The sequence below is a fragment of the Dendropsophus ebraccatus genome, chromosome 5 (assembly GCF_027789765.1).
Source record: "Dendropsophus ebraccatus isolate aDenEbr1 chromosome 5, aDenEbr1.pat, whole genome shotgun sequence".
Taxonomy (NCBI): domain Eukaryota; kingdom Metazoa; phylum Chordata; class Amphibia; order Anura; family Hylidae; genus Dendropsophus; species Dendropsophus ebraccatus.
The window spans coordinates 46,221,755-46,245,984 of record NC_091458.1 but is presented as its reverse complement, the minus strand read 5'-3'; the positions used below and the strand labels follow the sequence as shown (position 1 = coordinate 46,245,984).

The 24,230-nt window shown below is 41.4% G+C and overlaps 1 protein-coding gene across 4 annotated transcripts in view; it reads left to right on the top strand.

Annotated features, from left to right (window-relative positions):
• CAB39L (calcium binding protein 39 like) overlaps positions 1–24,230 on the top strand; it is a 64,856-nt gene extending 40,626 nt beyond the window's left edge. For all 4 annotated transcript variants that reach the window (XM_069970019.1, XM_069970021.1, XM_069970022.1 and 1 more), the window contains exons 5-9: positions 3,879–4,047; positions 11,056–11,115; positions 13,209–13,274; positions 17,900–18,043; positions 20,271–24,230. In XM_069970019.1, coding sequence (XP_069826120.1) covers positions 3,879–4,047; positions 11,056–11,115; positions 13,209–13,274; positions 17,900–18,043; positions 20,271–20,450 — 619 coding nt within the window. In that variant the 3' untranslated portion in view covers positions 20,451–24,230. The remainder of the gene's footprint in view (positions 1–3,878; positions 4,048–11,055; positions 11,116–13,208; positions 13,275–17,899; positions 18,044–20,270) is intronic.

Here is a 24,230-nt window from a genome sequence, read left to right as displayed (position 1 = left end):
GGCAATGTTCTTTCATTTCAGTAAGTGTTGGGTTGTATCCAGAATTTCTGAATTCTAGGTGTATAGCTGCATGCCTGGCAGGACAGAGGGAAAGAACAGTCAGGTGTATGTTTCAGTGCCCTTGCAGGCCAAGGCTATTTATTTGCTAAAGGTAAGTCCAATACATCCAGTAATTTAATCAAGTAAGAGCATATCAGGGATGCTGCTCAAGGACTGCTTCCTAAAATAGCCCAAGTGTCACATCTCTGCCCGAGGAAGTCAGAGGAGTGCGGCAATCTAAACCCCATTCTCTGTTAAACTTACTTAATGGAAGTAGCTTTGTTAATATTTTATTGGCTTGTTAATCATTCATCATTCCAGTTTCCACTCAGCTTGTTGTGGAATTCCATAGCTTAGGTGTTGGCCTGTATAGTAGTAGACCTAGATCAATGGAATGACAAGCGACCGGCACAACCTCAATGCTATTACCAATTAAAGGTCACACATTGACATTGTATGCTCTAATACACAACCCTGTTAAAGTAACGCTGATCTATCAGGAAACTGTTTTACCCTTCATAAGGGCAGCATACTGTTGGGACAGGTCTTCTCTAATAGCCAGAAGGTCTATGCAAAACAGAGGTATGCTGGTTGGCTAATAGGTGTGATCATAGTATAAACCAAATATTATTTATAAACCTGGTGTATGTACATATCCAGCCGTCACCCACCGCTGAGAGTCAGGAATACACCAGAATCATAGACTACATGTCTGGTGTATTCACAGGTCACCTCTGGTTGCCAAATAGCTAAAAACGCATATTTTTTTTATATTCTAAGAGAAGAGGGACCTGTCCTAGGGCAGCATAGTCTTATGATAGATCTGCTTAGCTTATGTTTCATTGGTTGTCTACATTGTCTTACCATGGACTAATGGTGCTCCTAACATCAGATCCCTATGGTTTAATCTCATGATTCACACTTCATTTTACCCAGGTAAAGGCACTTTGTTAGACTTCCCAGAAGCAACAATAGACCAGAGTTTCCCCACCCTATTTAGAGAACCAGTCTCTATGGACCACATGTGCTGGTGGCTTATCAGTCACCGCCAACAGCTCTTTACTAGTACAGCAGCATAGAGATCCCGTTGTGTCACCCATTCCATGTTGTATATGCGTCCAAGCAATGGCACAAACTATATTTGGCACTATGAATGATGTTCTATAATAATTACTCTGGTAAACACCTTCAGCTAAAGTTAAAGGCATCTGTCTTTCCTGCCTAAACCACCAGCAAAACATATCTAGACAGGGAGAAGTCTATCAGTCAAGGCAGGTAGGCTCAATAGAATGATGGTTGACCTAAGAGAGATCAACTAAAACACTGCAGAGATACCATCACTTGTTTCTTAACGTCAGTGAATCTAGGAACATTGCCCCTGGGAAATCAAATATGCAAAAATACTGTGAAGACACCATCATGTGAGATAGCCAGACCTTCCTCCAGGAAGGAAAAAACAAGCCAAAGGGGGTCACCAGTCAAGGAAACCACTTTCCAACAAACCACAATCAAAAATTACAGAACTTGTGAAATACCCCAGCAAGGCATCCATGCAGCCACAGCTGTTTCTGGGTATTTGTCCCTCATCAGTGTGGACTAGGACTCTGGCTAGTGGGAGAAAAGCCTAGCAAGTGCATTCAAGACAATTATGGTTGACCTTAGGGAGATCAACCAAAACACACCGGAGACACCATCACGCGTTTCTTAACACCAGTGTATGGATACCTTGCTGGGGTATTTTACAACTCCTGTCATTTTTTGATTGTGGCTTGCTGGAAGGTGGTTTCCTTAACTGGACCCCCCCCCCCCCCCCCCCCGGCTTGGTTGTTGTTCCTTCCCAGAGGAAGGTCCGGCTGGCTCACTGACATTGAGAAACATGTGATGGTATCTCCCCAGTTTTTTTGCAAGGCAGGTGGGCTGAGAATTAGTTCCTGGGGACCACCAAATTACTTGTGAATCAGGCAGCATGGAAGTGAAGACAGGTTCCCTGTAAAGGACAACAACATGAAGATGCACGTTAGCAAAGTTGAATGAGAGTCATATAAAGATAAATATTGCCATCATTTCCTGCTTTGCATTTTCTTTTCGATTACTTTTAAAAAGTAAGAACAGGATGTGTTGAAGTGAAACTCCGCCAATGTCAAAGAAACAGCTATACAGTGATTTTCTTTAGCTGCAGTCCAGTCCCCCCCCCCCCCCCCCATGTGCACCCGCTCACCTCAGAGTAACACGGCCTCCCATTTGAATTACATTTGCTTCCAGGTGCTGTATCAGCTAGTAACATGCACGGCAACGCAAAACTGGCCATGTTTCAAATGAGCAATAGCTTAACTTTTATAATTTGCATAAAGTGATCAGTGTTTTGTGTCTTCCCTTAGAGGAGGTTATCATGGTAACAAAAATACAAATTAAGTTTGATAAAACTTGTTTATATGACTTTCCTTGATCCTACACGTCATCTTAAATGAAAAACTTGATTTTTTTTGTTATTCACTGCACTGCAGTATGACAGCAAACTTAGCCATTACCCTCTGTAAGGGCGGGCTGAAATTATACATGTGTCAGCAGTCCCTTCTGATTCCCGTTGATGCTGAAAAGAAACATTTGTAGTGATTTACTCTGCGGAAAAGTAAAAATCCAGGGTGGGCAGGGTTGGTGGCAACAATAAACAAGTTATACTTACCCATCCCCTGCCCCCAGAGCGCCACTGCCCTTTGAGCCCTGATGGTGTCCACTTTCTTCCGCATTCCTGTGTTGTCACCACTCGGCAGGAATTCTTCGCTCAGCCAGTCAGTGACAGCAGAGATGTCCCTCCTCAGTCACTGATTGGCTGAGCAGGCATTTCTGAGCTAGGTGATGACTTTGCAGAATCAGGAGCCTAAGGAGACTAGTGGGGGTATGTGAGTGTTGGCACTGTACTGCGGGGGCATGGGGACGGGTAAGTATAGCTTCTTTTATGTTAGCATCAAACCCTGCCCGCCCTGGATTTTTATAATAGACTTGTTGACATTTTCAGCTAATCTAGGGATGTGCCAAAATGAACGGGAGGGAAAGACTGCTCTTGGATGTGTATGTAAATCAGAAGAAACTGCATCTTCTGTCACACGGTTATAATACATTTTATGACGGTTCAGCCTCCCTGACTACACTTACAGTCTCTTCATGTATTAAGGGATATATAGAGATGAGGATTATTACACTGTCCTCCCAGCAGGCAGAGATAGCACTAGCTGTCTTTGTCATGCTGTTCTGATGCATCATGGGGTGAATAACAGATTTGAGAACGAGACAATTTGCAATCGGAGGGAAATATGGTGCATGATCAGAGATCACATGACTGTGATAAAAACAGCAGAGCTGTCATGAAACAGATGACACAGCAGGATTAGGGGCGAAGGGTCTGTAATATGTGGGCATAAAAAATTTGCAGGAGTGCTTAAACGCCACAAAAGGTAGAAGTCTCATTTATGGTTGGTAGGTTCTAGGTCTTATTTCTTGAGCTATCAGCACATCCTTTTCCTCTGATATTTATATTGTACTGGTAGAAATGTAAGGAATTAAATGTAAGGATAAGTAAAGGTTTAGAAGAATTTCAAGCTGTAGAGGAGCTGACAAAGACTCCAGCTAAGAGGAGGTCTCGTGGAAGTGAGGGGTCTATGTATAGCCTGTAATATGCACACACTGGCTATTATTAAAGGTTGCCAGGAAACAGTGTCACCATTACGAGCAAGAGGAACATTTGGTTAGTATTTGCATAATATTGTAAGTTTTATTGAATGTAGATAGCACAAGAGAAAGACACTGCTGTGTAACATCTAACATAAACACTTTCCTCATAGGTATGAATCCCCTCAAGTGGCTTTGCACTGTGGGATAATGCTTCGTGAATGTGTCCGTCATGAGCCGCTTGCCAAAACTGTCCTGTACTCGGAGCAGTTTGAGGACTTCTTTAAATATGTGGAAATGTCAACATTCGACATAGCTTCCGATGCCTTTGCTACATTTAAGGTAAATTATTTCATGCTCTGTTCAGTGTTTATGGAGTTTAAAATAGAGCTCCTGCGCACGTTTCTTCTGTGTGATTTCAAGGCAAGAACACAACGCAGGAAACTACACGGAGACAGTCTCTTATAGTGGCTTAAAGGAGAAGTCCTGCAATATTTAAAAAATTCCATGAGGCAGAGGCAGGGAGGAATATAATAAACAAGCTTTACTTACCTCTCCCCATGGGTCTGAAGCACTGTCTTACCACTCCGGGACGCCAGCTGGGCTCCAGAAACTCAGCTGATGGATCGCCCGCTCAGCCAATCAATGACTGGGTGGGACACCACTGCAGTCACTGATTGGCTGATGGGGCAACCAGTCATAACGACATCGCAACTTGAGGAAAAATGAGTTCGGGTGGGGATCCTGGAGCCTGTAATGAAGCAAATCTGGGGCGCAGGGAGAGTAAGACTTGTTTATTATGTTCCCCCCTGCCTGCTGCCAAATGTTTAAAATCACCGGACTTAACATTTTGCACTAGTTTGTCATATTAGTTATCCATAAAACATTTATCTCTATACATTACTGTTTGTAACTGTGCTTCTAGGCCTTTCCTCCATATACATTGTGATCGAAACAGGAGTGCATTCTCTTAAGAATATATTTCTAACTAAAGGAAGCTGACATTTTATAAATATTTAATAGCAAGCCCAACTTATCTTTGTTCCTAAAGTCAGTATGATTACAACAATACCCTATTTTTATAACTTTTTTATTTTACCTTTCAAAAATTAATAAATGTGCTTTAAATTTCTCTGTTCTGATTCTTAAACCGTTTTTATTTTTTTGGTCTATGGGGCTATTTGAGAGGTAATTTTTTTAATACTTTTTATCGGTACATTACCTGCTTATATGCAACCTTTTGTACACTTTTTATAACAATTTTTTCTGGATGGGATATAACATAAAATCAGCAATTTTTCACTTTGGCGGGTTTTTGCACCTCAGTGATTTTTTATGTGAGATCAGGAATATGATAATTTAATTGATCGGGTGATTCTGCATGCGATACCAAATATGTTTACTTAGGTACTGCATTGACTGATCTTATCTTCAGTCGACTGCTACAAGCTGCTGAAGGCAGCCTATAGCAATTGCCAAGCCTTGGTAACAACCCAGACCCAACAGAGGCCTGGGAGTGTCTGTTTAATGGAACGGCTTCCCATAATGGCATTGTTTGAGTCGATTCCCCCCACTGGACCAACAATGAAGGCACTTTCATACCGTTTTAAGTTTCTGACAGTGGTATCTAAATGGTTAAAGCGACTCTGTACCCACAATCTGATCCCCCCCAAACCGCTTGTACCTTCGGATAGCTGCTTTTAATCCAAGATCTGTCCTGGGGTCCATTCGGCAAGTTATTGTCCTAAAAAAACAACTTTTAAACTTTCAACCCTGTGTCAAATTGGCGTGGTCTAGAGTGTGTGTGCCCTAGGCTTGCACCGCTCCTCCGTCCCTCCTCCTCCCCGCCCCCCCTTCCAAAGAATGCCCCTAGGCAGGATTTTTCCTGTTTATCACCTGTCTGAACACTGCACATGTGCTGGATCGTTAAGGCCAATGTGCAGTGTTCACTCCAGTGATGAATAGGAAAAATACTGCTCAGGGCATTCCTAATGATGAGGAGGGCAGGGAAGAAGCACAGAGAGGAGGTGCAAGGCTTGGACACAGACACTTTAGGCCACGCCAATTTGACACAGGGCTGCAAGTTTAAAAGTTGTTTTTTTAGGACAATAACTGCATCACTTGCCGAACGGACCCCAGGACAGATCTTGGATTAAAAGCAGCTATCCAAAGGTACAAGTGGTTTGGGGGGGGACAGATTGTGGGTACAGAGTCGCTTTAAGTAGCTGGCTTGGACTATTGGTCCATGCTGGCTGTTAGCCACATGCCCCAGCTGCTATCAACCAGGGACGTCGCCAGCCCTCTTTGTACCCCCCTGGCGATAACTCCAGTACTCCAGTATGTTATTCCAGTGTACCATGATGAATTTCATAACATGGTACAACTACTGAACAATGATCAGTTGTACAAGAAGTGTTGAGTGCTGAGATTTTGCGTGAAAGCCATATTTTTTTCCACCAGCCAAACTGAAATAGGGAAGACCTGTATCAGGGCAAAGATGACATTTTATTTTTGTTTTTGTCTTGTTTTTTAATTTACATTGAGTTCTTAGAAATATTTTTGTATCCTTTGGATAAGTAAGCTAATACGCCCTTGGAGTGATTTTAGGTTGAGTTACCACCCCTGGGATCTTTTACCATTGTTCAAAGTTTCCTCCACTGGGATATAATTACTTTCAATGTGGTTTGATAAAGACTCAAATTCTTAGAAATGGCTTTATAATCCTTTAGAGACTGAAACATTTTAAACATTTTTTTTCTCATCTTCTGAATTTCTGTGGTTATGGTGTAATGTTCTTGGAAAACTCCATGGTGGCTAGCCGACTTCTAGGTTCAGCAAGGAGTAAGCCTGGCCTGGATTTTTTTCAGCTAAATGGAGTTACATTTGGTTAGCCCCCCCCCACCTTCCGATCAACTATTGATTGGCAGTCAGATGAATATAATGGACCTTGGTAAAATTCTTATTTTTTTATCCAAATAAAATAGTTGTTAATTAAAACGAGCCGTAGGGTGTTCCATATAATTTCTACAATATAATAACTAGCACATCCCATCTGTTTGTATGGGTGCGGTCAGCCGGCCAGCACTTTCCGCTGTTGTGAAAGAACTCTGCTTTGTTCCAGGAATAGCGCAGCATCTGTTTTCAATTGATACCATTTGTTTTAGACATCATCTTCTCTAACACAAAGAAAAATACAAAAAATAGAACAAATTGTGAATTACACCGGTATAACCAACTATCCTTCTGTGTAAGATGGAGAAATGTAATTCAACTACTGTCTGGAAGCAGCGCAGCCACACTGGGGTGTTATAATTATTGAGGAAAAATTATGAATTGGAAAATTAAAATGAGAACCATTTACAAGACGGGTCTGGTGCTGACCATTTATTATCCGATTAACTTTGCTGGATCTAAATCTATAAATACATCCATATCCATATGGTCTTTCATTCTGGCACAGATACTGGTCAGCTTGGTAAATATATGTGTGAATCATCAGTATATTTGGGCATTTCAGCCCCCACAGGTTCTCAGTTGCAGCTCTGCACATTATAGGAGTCAGCCATGCTATTTGTAGGGACATCTAATGCCCCACACTAGAGATGAGTGAACCTGGAGCATGCTCGATTCGATCCGAACCTGAACTTTCGGCATTTGATTAGTGGTGGCTGCTGAAGTTGGATAAAGCCCTAAGGCTATGTGGAAATCATGGATATAGTCATTGGCTGTATCCATGTTTTCCAGACAACCTTAGAGCTTTATCCAAGTTCTGCAGCCCCCGCTAATCAAATGTCTATTGTTTGGGTTCGGATCGACTCGAACCCGAACCCGGTTCGCTCATCTCTACCCCACACGTATTGGGGTGAATTTTCACCCTAAATGCCATAGGTTTTACTGCGGTTTTTGACATGGATCAGCCCCATACAGTGGCGTGGGATACACACAGTTTCTGTACTGAAATCCATGTGAAATTCCGTCCTGTGACCATGTCCTTAGGGTAACTTCTACTGAGATAATCTGACTATGGAGAAGGCTGTTTTCTTTGTCAATAGCAAATAAGACCACAAAATTTACTCAAGTAGGAAATTACGGAAGTGAAAGAAGACTAAGAAAATAATATGAGAGATTGATATTAATCATACACTGGTATATTTTTATAATTTTGTAGCTGTCTAAGTCAACTTATCAAAAGATCAACTTGTGGTTTCAACAGTTTGTTATTATTTCATGCAAAGGAGTTTGGACACAGCTATTCTGCTGAAAGTGTTTTATCAAAATTGTGCTCAGGCTTCTGTCAAATACAAGAAAACCTGAATCCTACCTTTCTCACTCCCATGCTGGCGCTGTTCTTCCAGGTCCATGTTGCTGCTGCGCTTTCAGGGTCGGAATGTGGCATTGCCCACTCTGCCAATCTGGGGCCACATTGGTTCCTGCCTCAGCCCCTGATTGGCTGAGGGGACAGTTCCAACCCTGGAAGTACTGTGCAGCAGGACCAGTGCTCCATGAGAGCGGCATTGGCGGAGTTGTGAGGAAAGTAAGTATAGCATAAAGTACCTATAAAAATGTTCCCCCGGAAAACCCTTCTAAGGGCCTTATTACATAGGACGATTATTGTATGAAAAATTGTTAATCTATAATCTTTACAGGTGTATACAGGCAAATGACTGACAAGAAGTTTGCATCTTTTGAGCAGACCATAAAATCATTGTTAATCGTTCGGTGTATGTACACATTTTTTTGGTGAGATTAGGAGTATAGAGTATACACTATCGTTCTGTGTATTAGGGTGAACAATTTCAGGACATTCACAAAAGCGCTCGTTTGCTATTGTTATATGGAGAATATGAAAAATCGCTATGTTTAATCGGACGCTAAGTATTCCCAGAGGTTTTGTACTAGGCCAATCTCTTTGGGGGATATTTATCACTAACACAAGAGACCTGGAAACACCGTAGGCAGGAAAGATAAAAATAACTAAGTCGATTGTACATACCTGAAGGGTTTTATGGTGTTCTATTTGTTATACAGTACTAAGCAGGTCATGAACTGAGAGTGGCTTAGCCCTAACAAGCATTTTTTCCTTTGTGTTGCTGGACTCTTTCTGAAAATGGTATTAAATGCGTTTTAGTTCCAGTAAGTACTATTAACAACCATAACAACAGTCATAGACCTTGGTTGAGTAAAACAAATCCTTTTACTTTTCTTGTCTAAAGTCAGCCATATACTTAAGATAAAGCTTGTTAGTCTTTCATCTATTTCTCCTTACTCCACCAAACACATAGGGGATCAGTCAAGTGTACATAATTTTGTACATTTCCATGCATATGAGGTTGTAGGTTGAACCATTGTGATGGCTCAGTTTTTTTTTCCTTGTGTTTATGGTCAGCTAGGCATCTCTGTAGGTATTTTGTGCCCCCTTCATGTTACTTGATACAGAGTTGGATCGGATAACCTCTCCATCACTGTTGCAGTCAGAGAGTCCATTCATTCTTTCTAAATGACTGTGTACTTTACTAGGAATTGACTCCATGGTAGTACTGACTATGGATAACATTTATAGAATACACTGGCACCACAACTCCTGGCAGCCTGTGTAGGATTGACACTATGCCCTCTCCGCTGACCACAAGGTGTTACTCTCTGTACATAAGACTTGTAACACTTTTCATCACCTAAGAGGCTTCACAAGTATCAGATGGGTAATGAACATATCACAGATACCAGGAATTGACCTTCAGGTAATGAGTTTGCAGGATGGGGATTGTATTTTTCACCTCCGACAGTCCTTTATAGTGCCTGTTCAATAGCCTCAGTCCTCCGACTACAGGCCCAGATTATACAGATTCCCATTACTGTTTTTGCCACAGCTATTATTATTATTTACTATTCTCTTATTATTTGTTCATTAATTTTTAATTAGTTTTTATTGTAATTACTGATGTTTTTCCTGTAGGTTACTCATAAAGGATAGTTTTGATTTATTATTTTGTTTCCGCATAGTGAATTATGGACTGTGTATGCCTGATGGTAGATGCTTCACCACCACACTGTGAATTGCTGGGAGTTTTCCACCTTGGCTGTCTTCACTGCATACTGTAGTTAGGTCAACAAGCATCCCACCTTCCCTATCATTAAAGCGACTCTGTACCCACAATCTACCCCCTCCTAACTGTTTGTACCTTTGGATGGCTGCTTTTAATCCAAGATCTGTCCTGGGGTCCATTTGGCAGATGATGCAGTTATTGACCTAAAAAACAACTTTTAAACTTGCAGCCCTGTGTTAAATTGGTGTTACCTAGAGTTTCTGTGCCCTAGGCCTGCACCGCCTCTCTGTCCCTCCTCCTCACCCTCTTCACCATTAGAAATACCCCTGGGCAGGTTTTTTTTTTTATTAATCACTTGTCTGAACACTGCACAGAGGGCCTTAACGATCCAGCATATGTGCAGTGTTCACACAGGTGATGAATAGGAGAAAATGTTCTAGGGGCATTCCTAATGATGAAGAGGGTGGGGAGGAGGATCTGAGGGGTGTCGGAATCCTAGGTACTCTAGGCCACACCAATTTGACACAGGGCTGCAAGTTTAAAAGTTGTTTTTTAGGACAATAACTGCATCACCTGCTGAGCGGACCCCAGGATTGGATTAAAAGCAGCTATCTGAAGGTACAAGTGGTTTGAGAGGGGGGGGCGTACTGTGGGTACAGAGTCTCTTTAAGGCCCATGTATGTTTACATAATGGCACCATCAAAGAGATGTGATGAGGGCTTGGAAGCCAAGCTCCTCATACCTGATGGCTGTCAGCTGCTTCCAGCACCCAACAGCCGCCATCAGTAACTGGCATGGAGCTCGCTCTGATGCCATTTATTTAATCCCCTACATACTGCTAGTAATGCCGACTGCTATCATTGCTATCCAGGGTCCAGTTGACCTCCCTGTCATGTAATTCCAGGGAGTCGACTGGTTGTCAAGACCTAAGGCCTTCTGAAGGACAGATCTGTTCTTTTATCCTGCCACAAGCAGACTGTACTGTTAGATCTCCGATCTGCTAGTGTGCATGTGTATTGCAGTGAACTGCATTAGCCATCTTGTGATTGCGCACTAAAAAAACACTTAATAAATTTAAAAAAAAAAATTTGTTAATTAAAAAAAGTTATAAAAATTTGTCATGGCTCTTTCAAGGCAGGGAGGAAAAAACAGAAAATTACAATTGAAAATTGGCCAGGCTGTTACAGGGTTATTACGTTCCTGTTCTGTAGCGGAAAGGTTGTCTGGTCCCAGATTAAAATAGAACAATAAAATAATGTACTTCTCTGTATTGCCGCCTTTAATCATATATGTCTATATTTTTCAGGACTTGCTAACAAGGCACAAGTTGATGGTAGCTGAATTTCTAGAACAGAACTATGATAGAGTAAGTATAAAATGTTTACACTGCGAATACTTATATTGGATTGAGAATTTCTATTTCTCTGCTTGGGTGAAGTAGTTGCAAATATACCAGCAATACTTACATTATTACATTGAACCTGCAGACATATTATATTATATTTCAGCTGTATATACACCACCAAACACAAACCTTGGTCACTGTAGTAGCAGAATGATGGGTGTCCAGTAGACATGAGTGAACTTCAAGTATGTTCTGGTGTGTCTGAACCTGAACACTCGGCACTAGATTAACATTGGCTGAAGAAGTTTGATGAAACCCTAGGGAGTCCTGGAAAACATGGATACAGCCTATGAACTATGGCCTATCACAACACCATCATCTATATTTCCCTGCACGGGAGATGATACACTGTGTGTGTCGCAGAGGCGTTACCGTGATTCAGTAACTGGTCAAAGTTACCGGTCAGCGGACTTGTCTCCTGCGTCCATGGAGACAGGACGCATGGACGCAGGAGACAAGTCCGCTGACTGGTAACTTTGACCAGTGAGAACTACTGAATCACGGTAACGCCTCTGCGACACACACAGTGTATCATCTCCCGTGCAGGGAAATATAGATGATGGTGTTGTGATAAGCTATTTGGACCGCTGGCTCTCCATGTTTAGTCATTATATGCTATCTGGTCACTTGCTGGACTAATACACTGGTACAGTACGATACTGATATGTACCGTTTCTCACTGTAAATAAACGAACACTTTTGTAAGCATAAGTTTTCATGCTCCACTGTCTTTATCTGCTTGAACTAAATGAAAACCAATATACATACCAAGAGACTTTACCTAGACTATGACCTATGGCTATATACATGTTTTCCAGGCAGCCTTAGGGCTTTATCTAACTTCTTTAGCCAATGGTAATAAAATGCAAAAAGTTCGGATTCAGACAAACCCAAACCTGCGTGAAGTTTGCTCATCCATTAAGTTTGTCCTATCTCCTTCCCTACCTACCCATGTTGTTCCTTCTCTACTTATTCCTAGTATTCCTCCACCACGATTCCCTCCACAAAAAATGATGGCTATCTTGCCACCCTACCAGAATCCTCCATCAATTCCTCTCCTGACTTCCCTCTTTTTTTCCTCTTCCAATCCCTCCTGAAATCCCCCTCCCGCTCAGCCACCTACTTTGCCTACCTCCCGACCCACCTTGACACAGTCCCGTATCCCCGTATCCTTATCTGATCTTCACGCAATGTTGACCTTAGCAAAGGTCATGAACTAATAATAATAAGTGAAATCACGTTGTGGTGACATATTGGAAACCGAAATCCTCCTCTGACCTTGCTTTTTTCCACTGTGGTGTCATGTACTCTTATAATACAGGAGGCTCGGTACATGGTGACAGCCCCTCTGAAAATAGATCACTACAGCGATATTTAGAAAACTTGCATTTTTAGGACAGAGACTCACAGTAGGGAAGTATATGTTTGTGGTGACCGGATTAATGATGAGTTGTGTGTTTGGTATCCAGGTTTTAGTACCTGCTATTTAGTGGAATCTGAGTTACAGACTGAAGTTACAATGGGAGCATTAACTCCAGCTGAATGCCTTCCTTCCTCTGAAGCCTTCAGCATCTTTTACTTGCATAATGCAGAGACTCTTGTCTTCAGTGCTTGTGTGATAATATACCTCTGCTTCATTCACTTCCTTGGGGTTGAACTGCAATACCACACACCAACTGAGGACAAGAGTGGCGCTGTTCCTGCAGAAAGCTGCCATTTTAATCTCATGCATCTCCAAAAATAATAAATGTGAGGAATGCATAACTCCATAGACCATGCACTTAGTTTCCATGTGGCCCATCCATAGATGAAAGATACATTAGTAAGTTAGTAAGTGATATATGTAAACATTTCTCTTACATGGGTGCTCTGCATGTGCAAGGATATAAACCCAAGCAATGTGGTGTAAATGACTTGAACATTGTTAAACAATGCTCACAAATATTTGCATAAAACACAGAAAAGTAGCAGATGTCTTAGCAAAGTGAGGAGTGAGCAAAAATCCGCAAGCCATGATGAAAAGTGATAATACTTCTTTCATGTTTTTTTTTTAGATATTTAATGACTATGAAAAGCTTCTACATTCTGAAAACTATGTAACTAAAAGGCAGTCATTGAAGGTAAGAGGATCGTGTAATGCTAGCTTTTTTCTTAAAGGTGTATTTCTATCTGGAAATGGATGGCATGGCTACAGGCTACAGGTCGCAGGAGGTGGTTGGGAAATAGCCTGTTTACCCAGGTTTACGTAACCTCTTAAAGGGGTAGTGCGGCGCTTAGAAATTATTCACAAAATAACACACATTACAAAGTTATACAACTTTGTAATGTATGTTATGTATGTGAATCGCCCCCTTCCCTGTGTTCCCCCACCCCCGCACGTGGACGCGGAAGTGTAGTGTACCATACATACCTGACGCGCGTCGTCCCCCGTCCCCGATCTTCTGTCAACGACGTAATCTTCGAGAGGCCGGACAAATCGCTGCAGCCGTCCCTGATGCTGGCCCCGTCTGCCGCATCATCGGCTGCGACGCGGCAGAGGGGGGCCGGCATCAGGGACGGCTGCAGCGATTCGGCCGGCCTCCCGAAGATTACGTCGTTGACAGAAGATCGGGTACGGGGGACGACACGCGTCAGGTATGTATGGTACACTACACTACACTTCCGCGTCCACGTGCGGGGGTGGGGGAACACGGGGAAGGGGGCGATTCACATACATAACATACATTACAAAGTTGTATAACTTTGTAATGTGTGTTATTTTGTGAATAATTTCTTAGCGCCGCACTACCCCTTTAAGGACGGGGCCAATTTTAGTTTTGGCGGTTTCGTTTTTTCCTCCTTGTGTTTAAAAGGCCATAGCACTTGCATTTTTCCACCTAGAGACCCACATGAGCCCTTATTTTTTGCGTCACTAATTGTACTTTGCAAAGTACGCTGCGAAACCAGGAAAAAATTCTATGTGTGGTGAAAACAGATTTTTTTCATTTGGGGGATATTTGTTTTTACGCCATTCACCCTGGGGTAAAACTGACTTGTTATGCATGTTCCTCAAGTCGTTACGATTACAACAATATGTAACGTATAACTTTTCTTTTATCTGATGTCTTGTAAAAAAATTCAAACCATTGTTAACAAATATACGTTCCTTAAAATCACTCTATTCCCATGCTTATAGCGCTTTTATCCTTTGGTCTATGGGGCTGTGTGAGGTGTCATTTTTTGCGCCATGATGTTTACTTTCTATCAGTACCTTGATTGCGCATATACGACTTTTTGATCGCTTTTTATTATCTTTTTTTCTGGATTTAATGGCACCAAAAATTTTTGCACTTTGGGATTTTTTTGCGCTGACGCCGTTTACCATGCGAGATCAGGAATGTGATTAATTAATAGTTCGGGCAATTACGCACGCGGCGATAGCAAACATGTTTATTTATTTATTTACTTTTATTTAAAACATGGGAAAAGGGGGGTGATTCTGACTTTTATTAGGGGAGGTGGCTTTTTTTTTTTTTTACTAATAACAAAACTTTTTTTTCTTTTTCTTTTTTTTTTTTTTTGTACACTTATACTAGAAGCCCCCCTGGGGGACTTCTAGTATATACACACTGATCTCTCATTGAGATCTTTGCTGTATTGAGATCTTTGCTGTATACAGCAAAGATCAATGAGATCGGCACTTGTTTGCTTTCGGCTGCTGCAGCTGAAAGCATCCAAGTGCCGAGCCGGGATCAGCGCCATTTTGGAGCAGACACCTGGCTGGCATAGATGTGTGGATCGCTTCTCCGGGAGAACATTTCGGAGGAGCGATCCACCCCACCAGGGAAGTGCTGCATACAGTAATCGGATGCAGCTGTCAACTTTGACAGCTGCATCCGACTACTGAATTAGCAGGCACGGCGATCAGACCGTGTCCGCTAATAGCCGCGGTCCCGAGCAACACACGGCACCTGGGATAGCGGCGGTTCAGAGCGGGATCGCCGTGCGGCCCCCGCTCTGAACACCTCTTGCGGACGCATGATGTACCGGTACGTCATGCGTCCTTAAAGGGAACCAATCACCTGAAAAATCGATATGAAGGCAATAATATGTGCTAATACCCCCTCTAACACACTTCCCACACATGTATGTATAGCAGCTGTCCCTGCCCCACACACCCCAAAATCATACTTTGATCTTGTCCCCGCCGTATGCAAATTCCAGTAAGGTAGTCATGTGGGCGGTTCATCATTCCACCTAGTCACATTCAGGCCGAGTAGCCACGGCCTCGGGGGGCGGGGTTTGGCTGTAATCACGCCTCTATGGGTGTCATACACAGCCCCTGTTACTGCATCATCATAGGGGGCGGGGCTGGGACTGTGTAGCTGAGATACAGCATAGTGGCTGCCTATCCCCCTGCACTGTATATGTGTGACCTGTCCTCACACACAGGCAGCAGCTGCTGCACACAGCCTCCTGGAATGGAGGATTCTACACCAGCAGTGTCAGGGGGCTGTGTATGACGCCCATAGAGGCGTGATTACAGCCAAACCCCGGCTGCAGCAGCCGGAAGTAAACGAGTGCCTATCTCATGGATCTCTGCAGCATATCTATGCTGCAGAGATCTCAATGAGAGATCCAAGTGTATATACTAGAAGTCCCCTAGGGGGGCTTCTAGTATATGTGTAAAAGAAAAAAAAAAGTTATGTTAATAGTAAAAAGCCCCCTCCCCTAATAAAAGTCTGAATCACCCCCCTTTTTTCAGGTTATAAATAAAAGTAAACAAATAAATAAATAAACAAACATGTTTGCTATCGCCGCGTGCGTAATCGCCCGAACTATTAATTAATCACATTCCTGATCTCGTACGGTAAACGGCGTCAGCGCCAAAAAATCCCAAAGTGCAAAATTGCGCATTTTTGGTCGCATCAAATCCAGAAAAATTGTAATAAAAAGCGATCAAAAAGTCGTATATGCGCAATCAAGGTACCGATAGAAAGAACACATCATGGCGCAAAAAATGACACTTGACACAGCCCCATAGACCAAAGGATAAAAGCGCTATAAGCCTGGGAATGGAGCGGTTTTAAGTGACGTATATTTGTTGACAATGGTTTGAATTTTTTACAGGCCATCCGATACAATATAAGTTATACATGTTATATATCGTTTTAATCGTAACGACTTGAGGAACGTGCATAACAAGTCTATTTTACCCCAGGGCGAATGGCGTAAAAACACATTTCCCCCAAATAAACAAAATGCGTTTTTTTTTCAATTTCACCACACTTTGAATTTTTTTCTGATTTCGCAGTGTACTTTATGCAAAAATTCAGCCTGTCATTGCAAAGTACAAAAATAAGGGCGCAAAAAATAAGGGCTCATGTGGGTTTCTAGGTGGAAAAATGCAAGTGCTATGGTCTTTTAAGCACAAGGAGGAAAAAACGAAAACGCAAAAATCGAAATTGGCTCTGTCCTTAAGGGGTTAAGAGGTTAAGTGTCACTGTCGTTTAAATGGTTTTTTTTTGCAGAAATCAATAGTACAGGCGATTTTAAGAAACGTTGTAATTGGGTTTATTACCCAAAAAATGCATTTTTATCATAAAAAAGCAGTTTGAAGCTCTCCCCCCTGTCTCCAGCACTGACCTCTCTGACCTCTAAATACCGGCTTTCACACAGGTCCCACTGTGTAATCCTTTGTTCTCTGCTCTCTGCTGGCGACTGATCTCCCTCCTCCCCTCTCCATAGAACAGAAAGGGCACGACAGATGTAAAAGAGTTGAGATTTCCTGATAATGAGCAGTGAATGAGAGAGAGGAGTGGGGGGGGGGGGACCTGGGGAAAGTCTTTTTGAATGCAGATAATGGCATATTTGCCTAATAAACCCAATTAAAAAGTTTCTTAAAATTGCCTGGACTATTGATTTCTGCAAAAAAATAAAAATAATACGACAGTGACACTTTAAAATTTCACTGTCGGTTTAAAAGAAAACTTTTGAAATGTTCATGTCAAAATGTCATGTCAAAACTTTTGATTGTTCATGGTCTGAGTGTTCAGACCTGTACCGATCGTGAGTACAAGTCGGGAGAAATCTGTGCCCATAGCAGCCCTCTCCTGCCCCTGTGTGACATAAGTCTGACTCATAATTGAAGTTTTTGAGCCCAACTCTGACTGACACAGAGCAGGGAGCAGACAAGGTATCCCCTATTCTGCAGAGAATACTTTCCCAAATGCGAGAACCTTTTTATCTCCCACAGAATGGGTATTGCTTTTCGGATGTACTGTCTGGTCTGCATTTTTTCCTATCTGTATTGGTTGGATTACTTCTGTATATTAGAAGTGTTTGAAATAGAGAGCCCCAGGCTGTCGATGGTATTAGCAGACATTCATTGATTTCTATAATCATTTGTTTAGTTTGAAACGACTCTGCGAGCAAAGCAAACATTTACACTGCATTTCCTTACCTATAAAAGCTGCGCTCATCCTGTTGGATAGAGTGTCCAATAAACCCGAATAGCAAGAGCTACTTTTTAATATTGACAAAAGGGGCAGATGCCCTGGGGCTTCAACCATTTAGTTTATTCTTGTTATGCCATCTCCAGTAATCTTTCTAAGTTTGGGTACTATTATATAAGTCTGATGTGGCCGCATATAGGCTCTGTATTTGCTAAAAGCGCTATGGGGAATACCTTAGCTTTCCGATCCACTAGTTTTGATATCCCAGCTTTATAATTTTTTAAGTTCACGTCTCTTCATTTCCCGTGTAGCTTCTGGGGGAGCTCATCCTGGATCGACACAACTTCTCCATCATGACAAAGTACATCAGCAAACCAGAAAATCTGAAGCTGATGATGAACCTGCTGAGAGATAAGAGCCCCAACATCCAGTTTGAAGCGTTCCATGTATTTAAGGTAAAGTATTCAGCTACTTGTGCGGATCACGGTGCTCTGCCTTTTGTCAGGGAGCAGAGAAGACATGCGCACAGCACTGTATAGACAATTGGCTTGAGGCAAATGTCCAATATCCCATGAACGTCACAGGTAATGGAAGCACATAACTAGCATCTGTTTTCATAAGCTCTCTTGAGCATGATAAATGGGGGAATATTTATAGTGCCGATTCCCTTTTGTGATCACGAGTATCACGCCTTTATGTTTTACAGAAGAAAATGATGTTCCCTCCCATGAGTACTGTGTAGTCACAGACATGAGTTGGATACATACTGCAGATAGCAGCAGTAAAGCCTTGGCTGTCAGAGTCCTCAAATCCCTAAAATCTTTGTCCTGTAATAGTCTGGATGGCTGTCTAGGATCTTTCAGTGTACGGATTACTATATGTCTTGTATTTGTTGCTTTTCATTAGTGCTTTTGTTGTTTATACTTTATAATAATTCTATCATTGTCTGAGACAAAACTGTCTGATTTGTCCATAGCAGCCAGTCACAGCTCAGTTTTCATTTGCATCTGCTTGAAGGCTATGAACACCTTTTCACTTTCACAAACATTTCCTAACATTTAGCTGCAAATACACCTGCCATTCTGCTCTCTTAGACATAGCAGCAGGGAGGGGAATGGGATTACACACCAGCTCAGAGTGTGGACAGAGGAAAGAGAATCCTTGGAGGGCAGCTTACACAGCACACTGTTAATAGGAAGGACAGCACACAAATGGGAGAATTACATAGTCTGTGTACAAATAGAGAAAGCAGATAGAGCTCACACAGAGACTGTTAAAGAAAAAATAAGCTAAATTCTTAAAACCCAGAAAGTGCTTGTTTGTTTTTTAGTTTTTTGCACCATAATGAAAAAAAAAGCAGAAATAGAAAAAAATGCTTTTCATCTCCTTACCCCTTCATTCTCTACTAGCATAGACTCTCTGGTGGAACGCACCTGGTCGGACAAGGATCTTTTCCAATTTGCCGATGTGGTTGAACCATTGATACATATTTTTTTACCTTTTGATAGACTCTAACAAAGGTCTCATCTCCCTAGGTCCCAGCAGTACACACATATACGTTTACATCATTACATTTTCTCTTTTGAACAGCTGTGTAGGGCAGTTACGTCCACCAGAGGTCTAATCTCATTTATAGGATTTTAAATTTGGGAAGTGGCGACTCACTGCAGATTATTTGGAGTAAAGCAGCCACCTCCTCAATTTGTACCTTTTACAAAGACACCCACTATAAACTCCTTATGCATTGGTACCATACACCCAAACTATAGAATAAACTAAACAGCTGGATCTTCCCAATTTTTGGAGTTGTTCTAGCATGTCTGAGCATCCAGGGATATTGGCTACCAGTCAGTACATTGGCTACCACAGTTTTGGGTAGCCAAATTGTTTAGTTCCTCTGATTTTATTTGTTTAATCTTACACATAGATCGCAATAAGAATAATAATTTAATGAAGGTGTATGGCCACCTTTACACTTTGGTTCCTCAAGTGTAGTATAGATTTCTAAGGTGCATTGTACACTGTATGGTGGAAATACATTTTCAATGTCGATGTCGAGAAGTGTCTGGGAGATGGAATTGTTACTGTCGTTATAACTTTCAAAATCTAAATCAACAGTAGATGTGATATAAAGCAAGTTTTTAATATACATTCATTTTTTTTGTTGTTGTTGTTATCATGCTGTAAAACAAATCTGAACTTACCAGAAATCCAGGTCCAGTCTCCAGAAGGCAGATTTTCTGATTTGTGCTGGTTGAAGAACAGACTAAACACAGGAATTCCGGCCAGTACAGAGAGTCTCGGCTCAATGTGTCCATCAGTCACATGACAGCCTTCTCTCTGTGAGCGCTCAGATGGCCTGGGATACACAGGACTTCCTGTTTTTTGACGGTTTCCTGTTCATGGAGAAAAAACTTTCAGAAAACAGGAAGTGCCGTGTTTTCCATGATAACTAAAAAAAAACAAAAAAACTTGCTTTATATCACACCTACTGTTGATTTAGATTTTTAAAGTTTTAACGACAGTGACACTTTAAGCTTTACCATCTGTTACACAGGTAATTTATGTCTTCAGGAAAGTACATTCATTCCCTGTATTCTCTATATGCTGATAGAATCCATTTAGTTGTACAGAACACCAAGTCTCCTCAAGACTAATCATTCATCTTGTCTTACATCTTAGGTATTTGTAGCAAATCCAAACAAAACGCAGCCAATCGTGGACATCCTGTTAAAGAACCAGACCAAGCTAATTGACTTCCTGAGCAGCTTCCAAAAAGAGAGGACGGATGATGAACAATTCTCAGATGAAAAAAACTACTTGATCAAACAGATCCGAGACTTGAAAAAACCCAGCCCATGATGATCTCCCGCACTGCATCTTCCACCGATCATCTGAATAAGTGTTTTACGGAATTGTCATGGCATCGTCAGTGCCTACGTTTTTGTTTCTATTTAGTTTATTAGCTGCCAAGAGTATAAAGGTTTTATATTAAAACGTAAAAAAAAAATATATGTTCTTTATAATCAGTGGGTATGTGAAATTTGCAGTTGGGTGCGAGAGGTGTCTCATTGTCCTCACAATCACTATGGACAGTCACTTTGATGATGTGAATCTGACTGAAGTAATTATTATTATTATTAGTTCATATTTTTCTGTCACTTGAAACTTTCCAACATGCAGTAATAGAACTAAGGGTGACATCTGTGCAGAACGTCCTAGAGGTGACACCATGGTATAGCTGCAGTCAGTGCCCAGTGCTCTCACGTTGGTACTACGGACTGCAGATGATCACCTTTTACACACATGGGGCTATAGGACTGTTCTCTGAATGTTCCCAGAATAGGATTCTCATGGTTTCTAGAAATGGATTATCTGTAATTGGATCATCTGTCCCTATCAGCTTCTCTTATAAAGAGAATAACAAAAATATAAGAACAACTAGCTGCTAAGGGGTCTGTTTGCATTTTAACGTGGAAATCAGCCTTTTAACACTTTGTCATTTTAGGTCCCCAATTCCATGTGATTTTCTGCACAGTCATGTATATAAATGGTAACATTCCGGTGGCCTTCAGCTGCTCCTAGAAGAAGCTTAGGAGTAGAGCTTGAATCGGCCTATTACTAAAGGAGCTGTCCAGTGAAAATATTTTTCTTTCAAATCAACTGGTGTTAGAAAGTTATATAGATTTGCAATTTACTTCTATATAAAAATCTCAAGTCTTCCCATACTTATAAACTACTATATGTCCTGCATGAAGTGTTGTTTTATTTTCATTCAGACACAGTGCTCTCTGCTGACATCTCTGGCCAAGACAGGAACTGTCCAGAGCAACTGGAACTGTCCACAGAGGTGGCAGCAGAGAGCACTGTTTCTAAAAGTAAATAAAACAACATTTCCTGCAGGATATATAGTGGCTTATAATTATGGAAGGCTTGAGATTTTTAAATAGACGTAAATTACAAATCTATATAACTTTCCGACACCAGTTGATTTGAAAGATTTTTTTTTTTTAACTGGACAACCCCTTTAATTTGTTCTGGTTCCATGGAGGAGTCTGGGATGTGACTCTGAACTGTCTTGTTCCAGACTTCTCTGTGATATCTGAATACTTGGAAAACAGAACAACTTTTTGATAAAGGGGTTGTCCTTAAAGTGGTTGTCCTTGTCAAATTTAGAGGTTATGGGCAGAATTTTGCTGCACCAATAGCCGACAAGCCCAGTAATGTATAAGTAAGCATTACGCCGCAGGCAGCCAGGTTATTGCTTTATATTGGAACTCGATGAAAGAACACCAACTGATATATAGGTATATTATAAAGTTGAGCAAAACAGAATTAAAAAGAAAACAAAATACAATGGTGTTAAAGGGTGGAAATTTACTTTACAAATGCCTAAAATATAGATGTATAGGCGGTAATCTGCAACACAGGCCGCAGCATCAGAGCTGCATTTCTGGAACCCACAGATTTCTATATACATGCATGAATGTCTCGCATTGTCATTGTAAATTGATTGTAAAACATGACAATGGTAGATTGTACATACACTAGTAGCCAGGATAGTCATTTCATGGATGTGCTGCGACAGCCGTACTCTGTAAACTGCTCATTGCATCCATGTATAATTATGTTGTGGAGTTAATGCTCTGTAAAGAGTATCTCCAGTCAGTTGTTAGCAAGTAGTGACGCCATTGTGGATGTTAACTTGATCGTGCAATGAATAGTGCCTGTGCACGTTGCCCAGCTGTGTCTGGGCACTGCTATCTTGTCTGTGTGTTGTCTGCTTTGAGGCTGCTCCGCGTTCACCCTGGAGGTGGCTGCCCGCACATCCTACAATGCATCATGTTATTGTAGCATTCAAGGCATAAAACATTTTTTGGGTTTTTATTTTTGATATCTAAGTAGGCAATGGAGTGGGCTTTGTAAAGGAATCTTTAATATAATTTTAATATATTATTGCTCTAACCTGGTTATGAATTTTGTCTTTATAAGTGCTTGAATTTCATCTGCAGAGATTCTGCAGCGTGAGTCAATCTCCATCCTTTCTTGTCACCTGAAAAGGTTTAAAGCTCAGCGCTGATGAACATTTTAGTTATCTAAAAGGATCTAGTAGATCTTTATTTCTCCTAAAGAACTCCACATCCCATGCCTAGACATAAGATATTACATTCTGCTGCCTGTAGCCACCACCAGAGGGAGCTAAGTATCTTACAGCATACTGTTTATACATTGAACTCAATAATAAATCTGTATACAGTAGTATCTGAATCTCCTCCTAGTGGCAGCTGCAGACAGATTACCTTGTAAGGCTGTGTTCACACAACGTATCTTTTCATAGAAGTACGGTTATTTGTTGCAATCGGCAACAACGGCCGTACTTTTTACAAAAAGATCAGTTGCCTAGTCTACAATGGAATCCCATCTGGGATCTCTCGTGGCACTGTAGAAAACTGACGTGTCAGTTCTCTGCAGCCGCTATTCAGTGAAAAAATCCTGTCAGTGCACACTATGGAGCGAGCGGCTCCGGCCATACGCTCCATAGTGTGCTGTGGGCAGTTCTCTCTTACGATCTGTGAACATAGCCCAAATCTGTATCTGTGTCGGTTAATACGCACAGAATGTGGGGCCTAAAAGTGACATGTTAAAGTTGGAGATTGAATACTTTAAGGCTACAGTGATTGGACACTTTTTGTTCTTTTTTTTATTATTAAGGAAATTATATATGTTTATTATGGATGTGGGCGCTGCACGATAGAATGTGATGAGATTATATGCAGACATAAGAGATTGTGACCCTAGAAGCAGATGCCTTAAGTTTCACAGAGAATGAACCATTCTTGGCTATATAAGCTGTAGACAAGATCTATATGTGAGCAGTGTATCTCTTGTGCTGTAATGTATGACAGTTTAGGTCTACATCCATCTACCATGGGAATTGTAATATAGAAGAAAGCTATAACATAGGGATAGCTCATGCAGCTTGAGTGGTGAATGTGAGAGCTCAGGTTTCCTCATACATATGGGTATTGTGCAATGCTGGTAGAGCCCCCCAAATGAAATCAGTGCCAGGACCCTTCTTTATAATTAGAGGTCCTGACGGCCGGGTTCAATAGCCTTTATGACGTGTCTGATAGATCAAAGAATTCTCTTATGTCATAAAGAACAGATTGAGTCTGCCGCATAGCACGATGTAGAGCTAATGGGTATACTTACAGATATTACACAGTCATACAATGCCTAGCACATCTTGCTCTGTTCTCCTTACAACCCGCCATAGATGTAATTGAAACTGCGATGCATTTGTAATGGCAGTATTAAATAAAATGCCATGCTCAAGTTCTTTCCTAATATAGTCAGATGCTGCACCTTAACCCATCGCATTGTAAAGGTAAATCAGGAGGAAGGATTGCTCTCTCGGAAAAACCTCAGCACTTTGTAGAAAGGACTTTTTAGGTCGCAAACCAAATGTGAGCTGTCTGTACTGCAACCGGATTTACAATCTGCGCTTTAGAAAAGGGAGGAAACCTAACAAATAACTATTTGCTTATTTAAACTATTGTGTGTATAAAATAAATGTATATCATCATCAGTTTGTACTTATAAGATTATATTTACAGAGCATTAAAGGCACGGTTACTGATC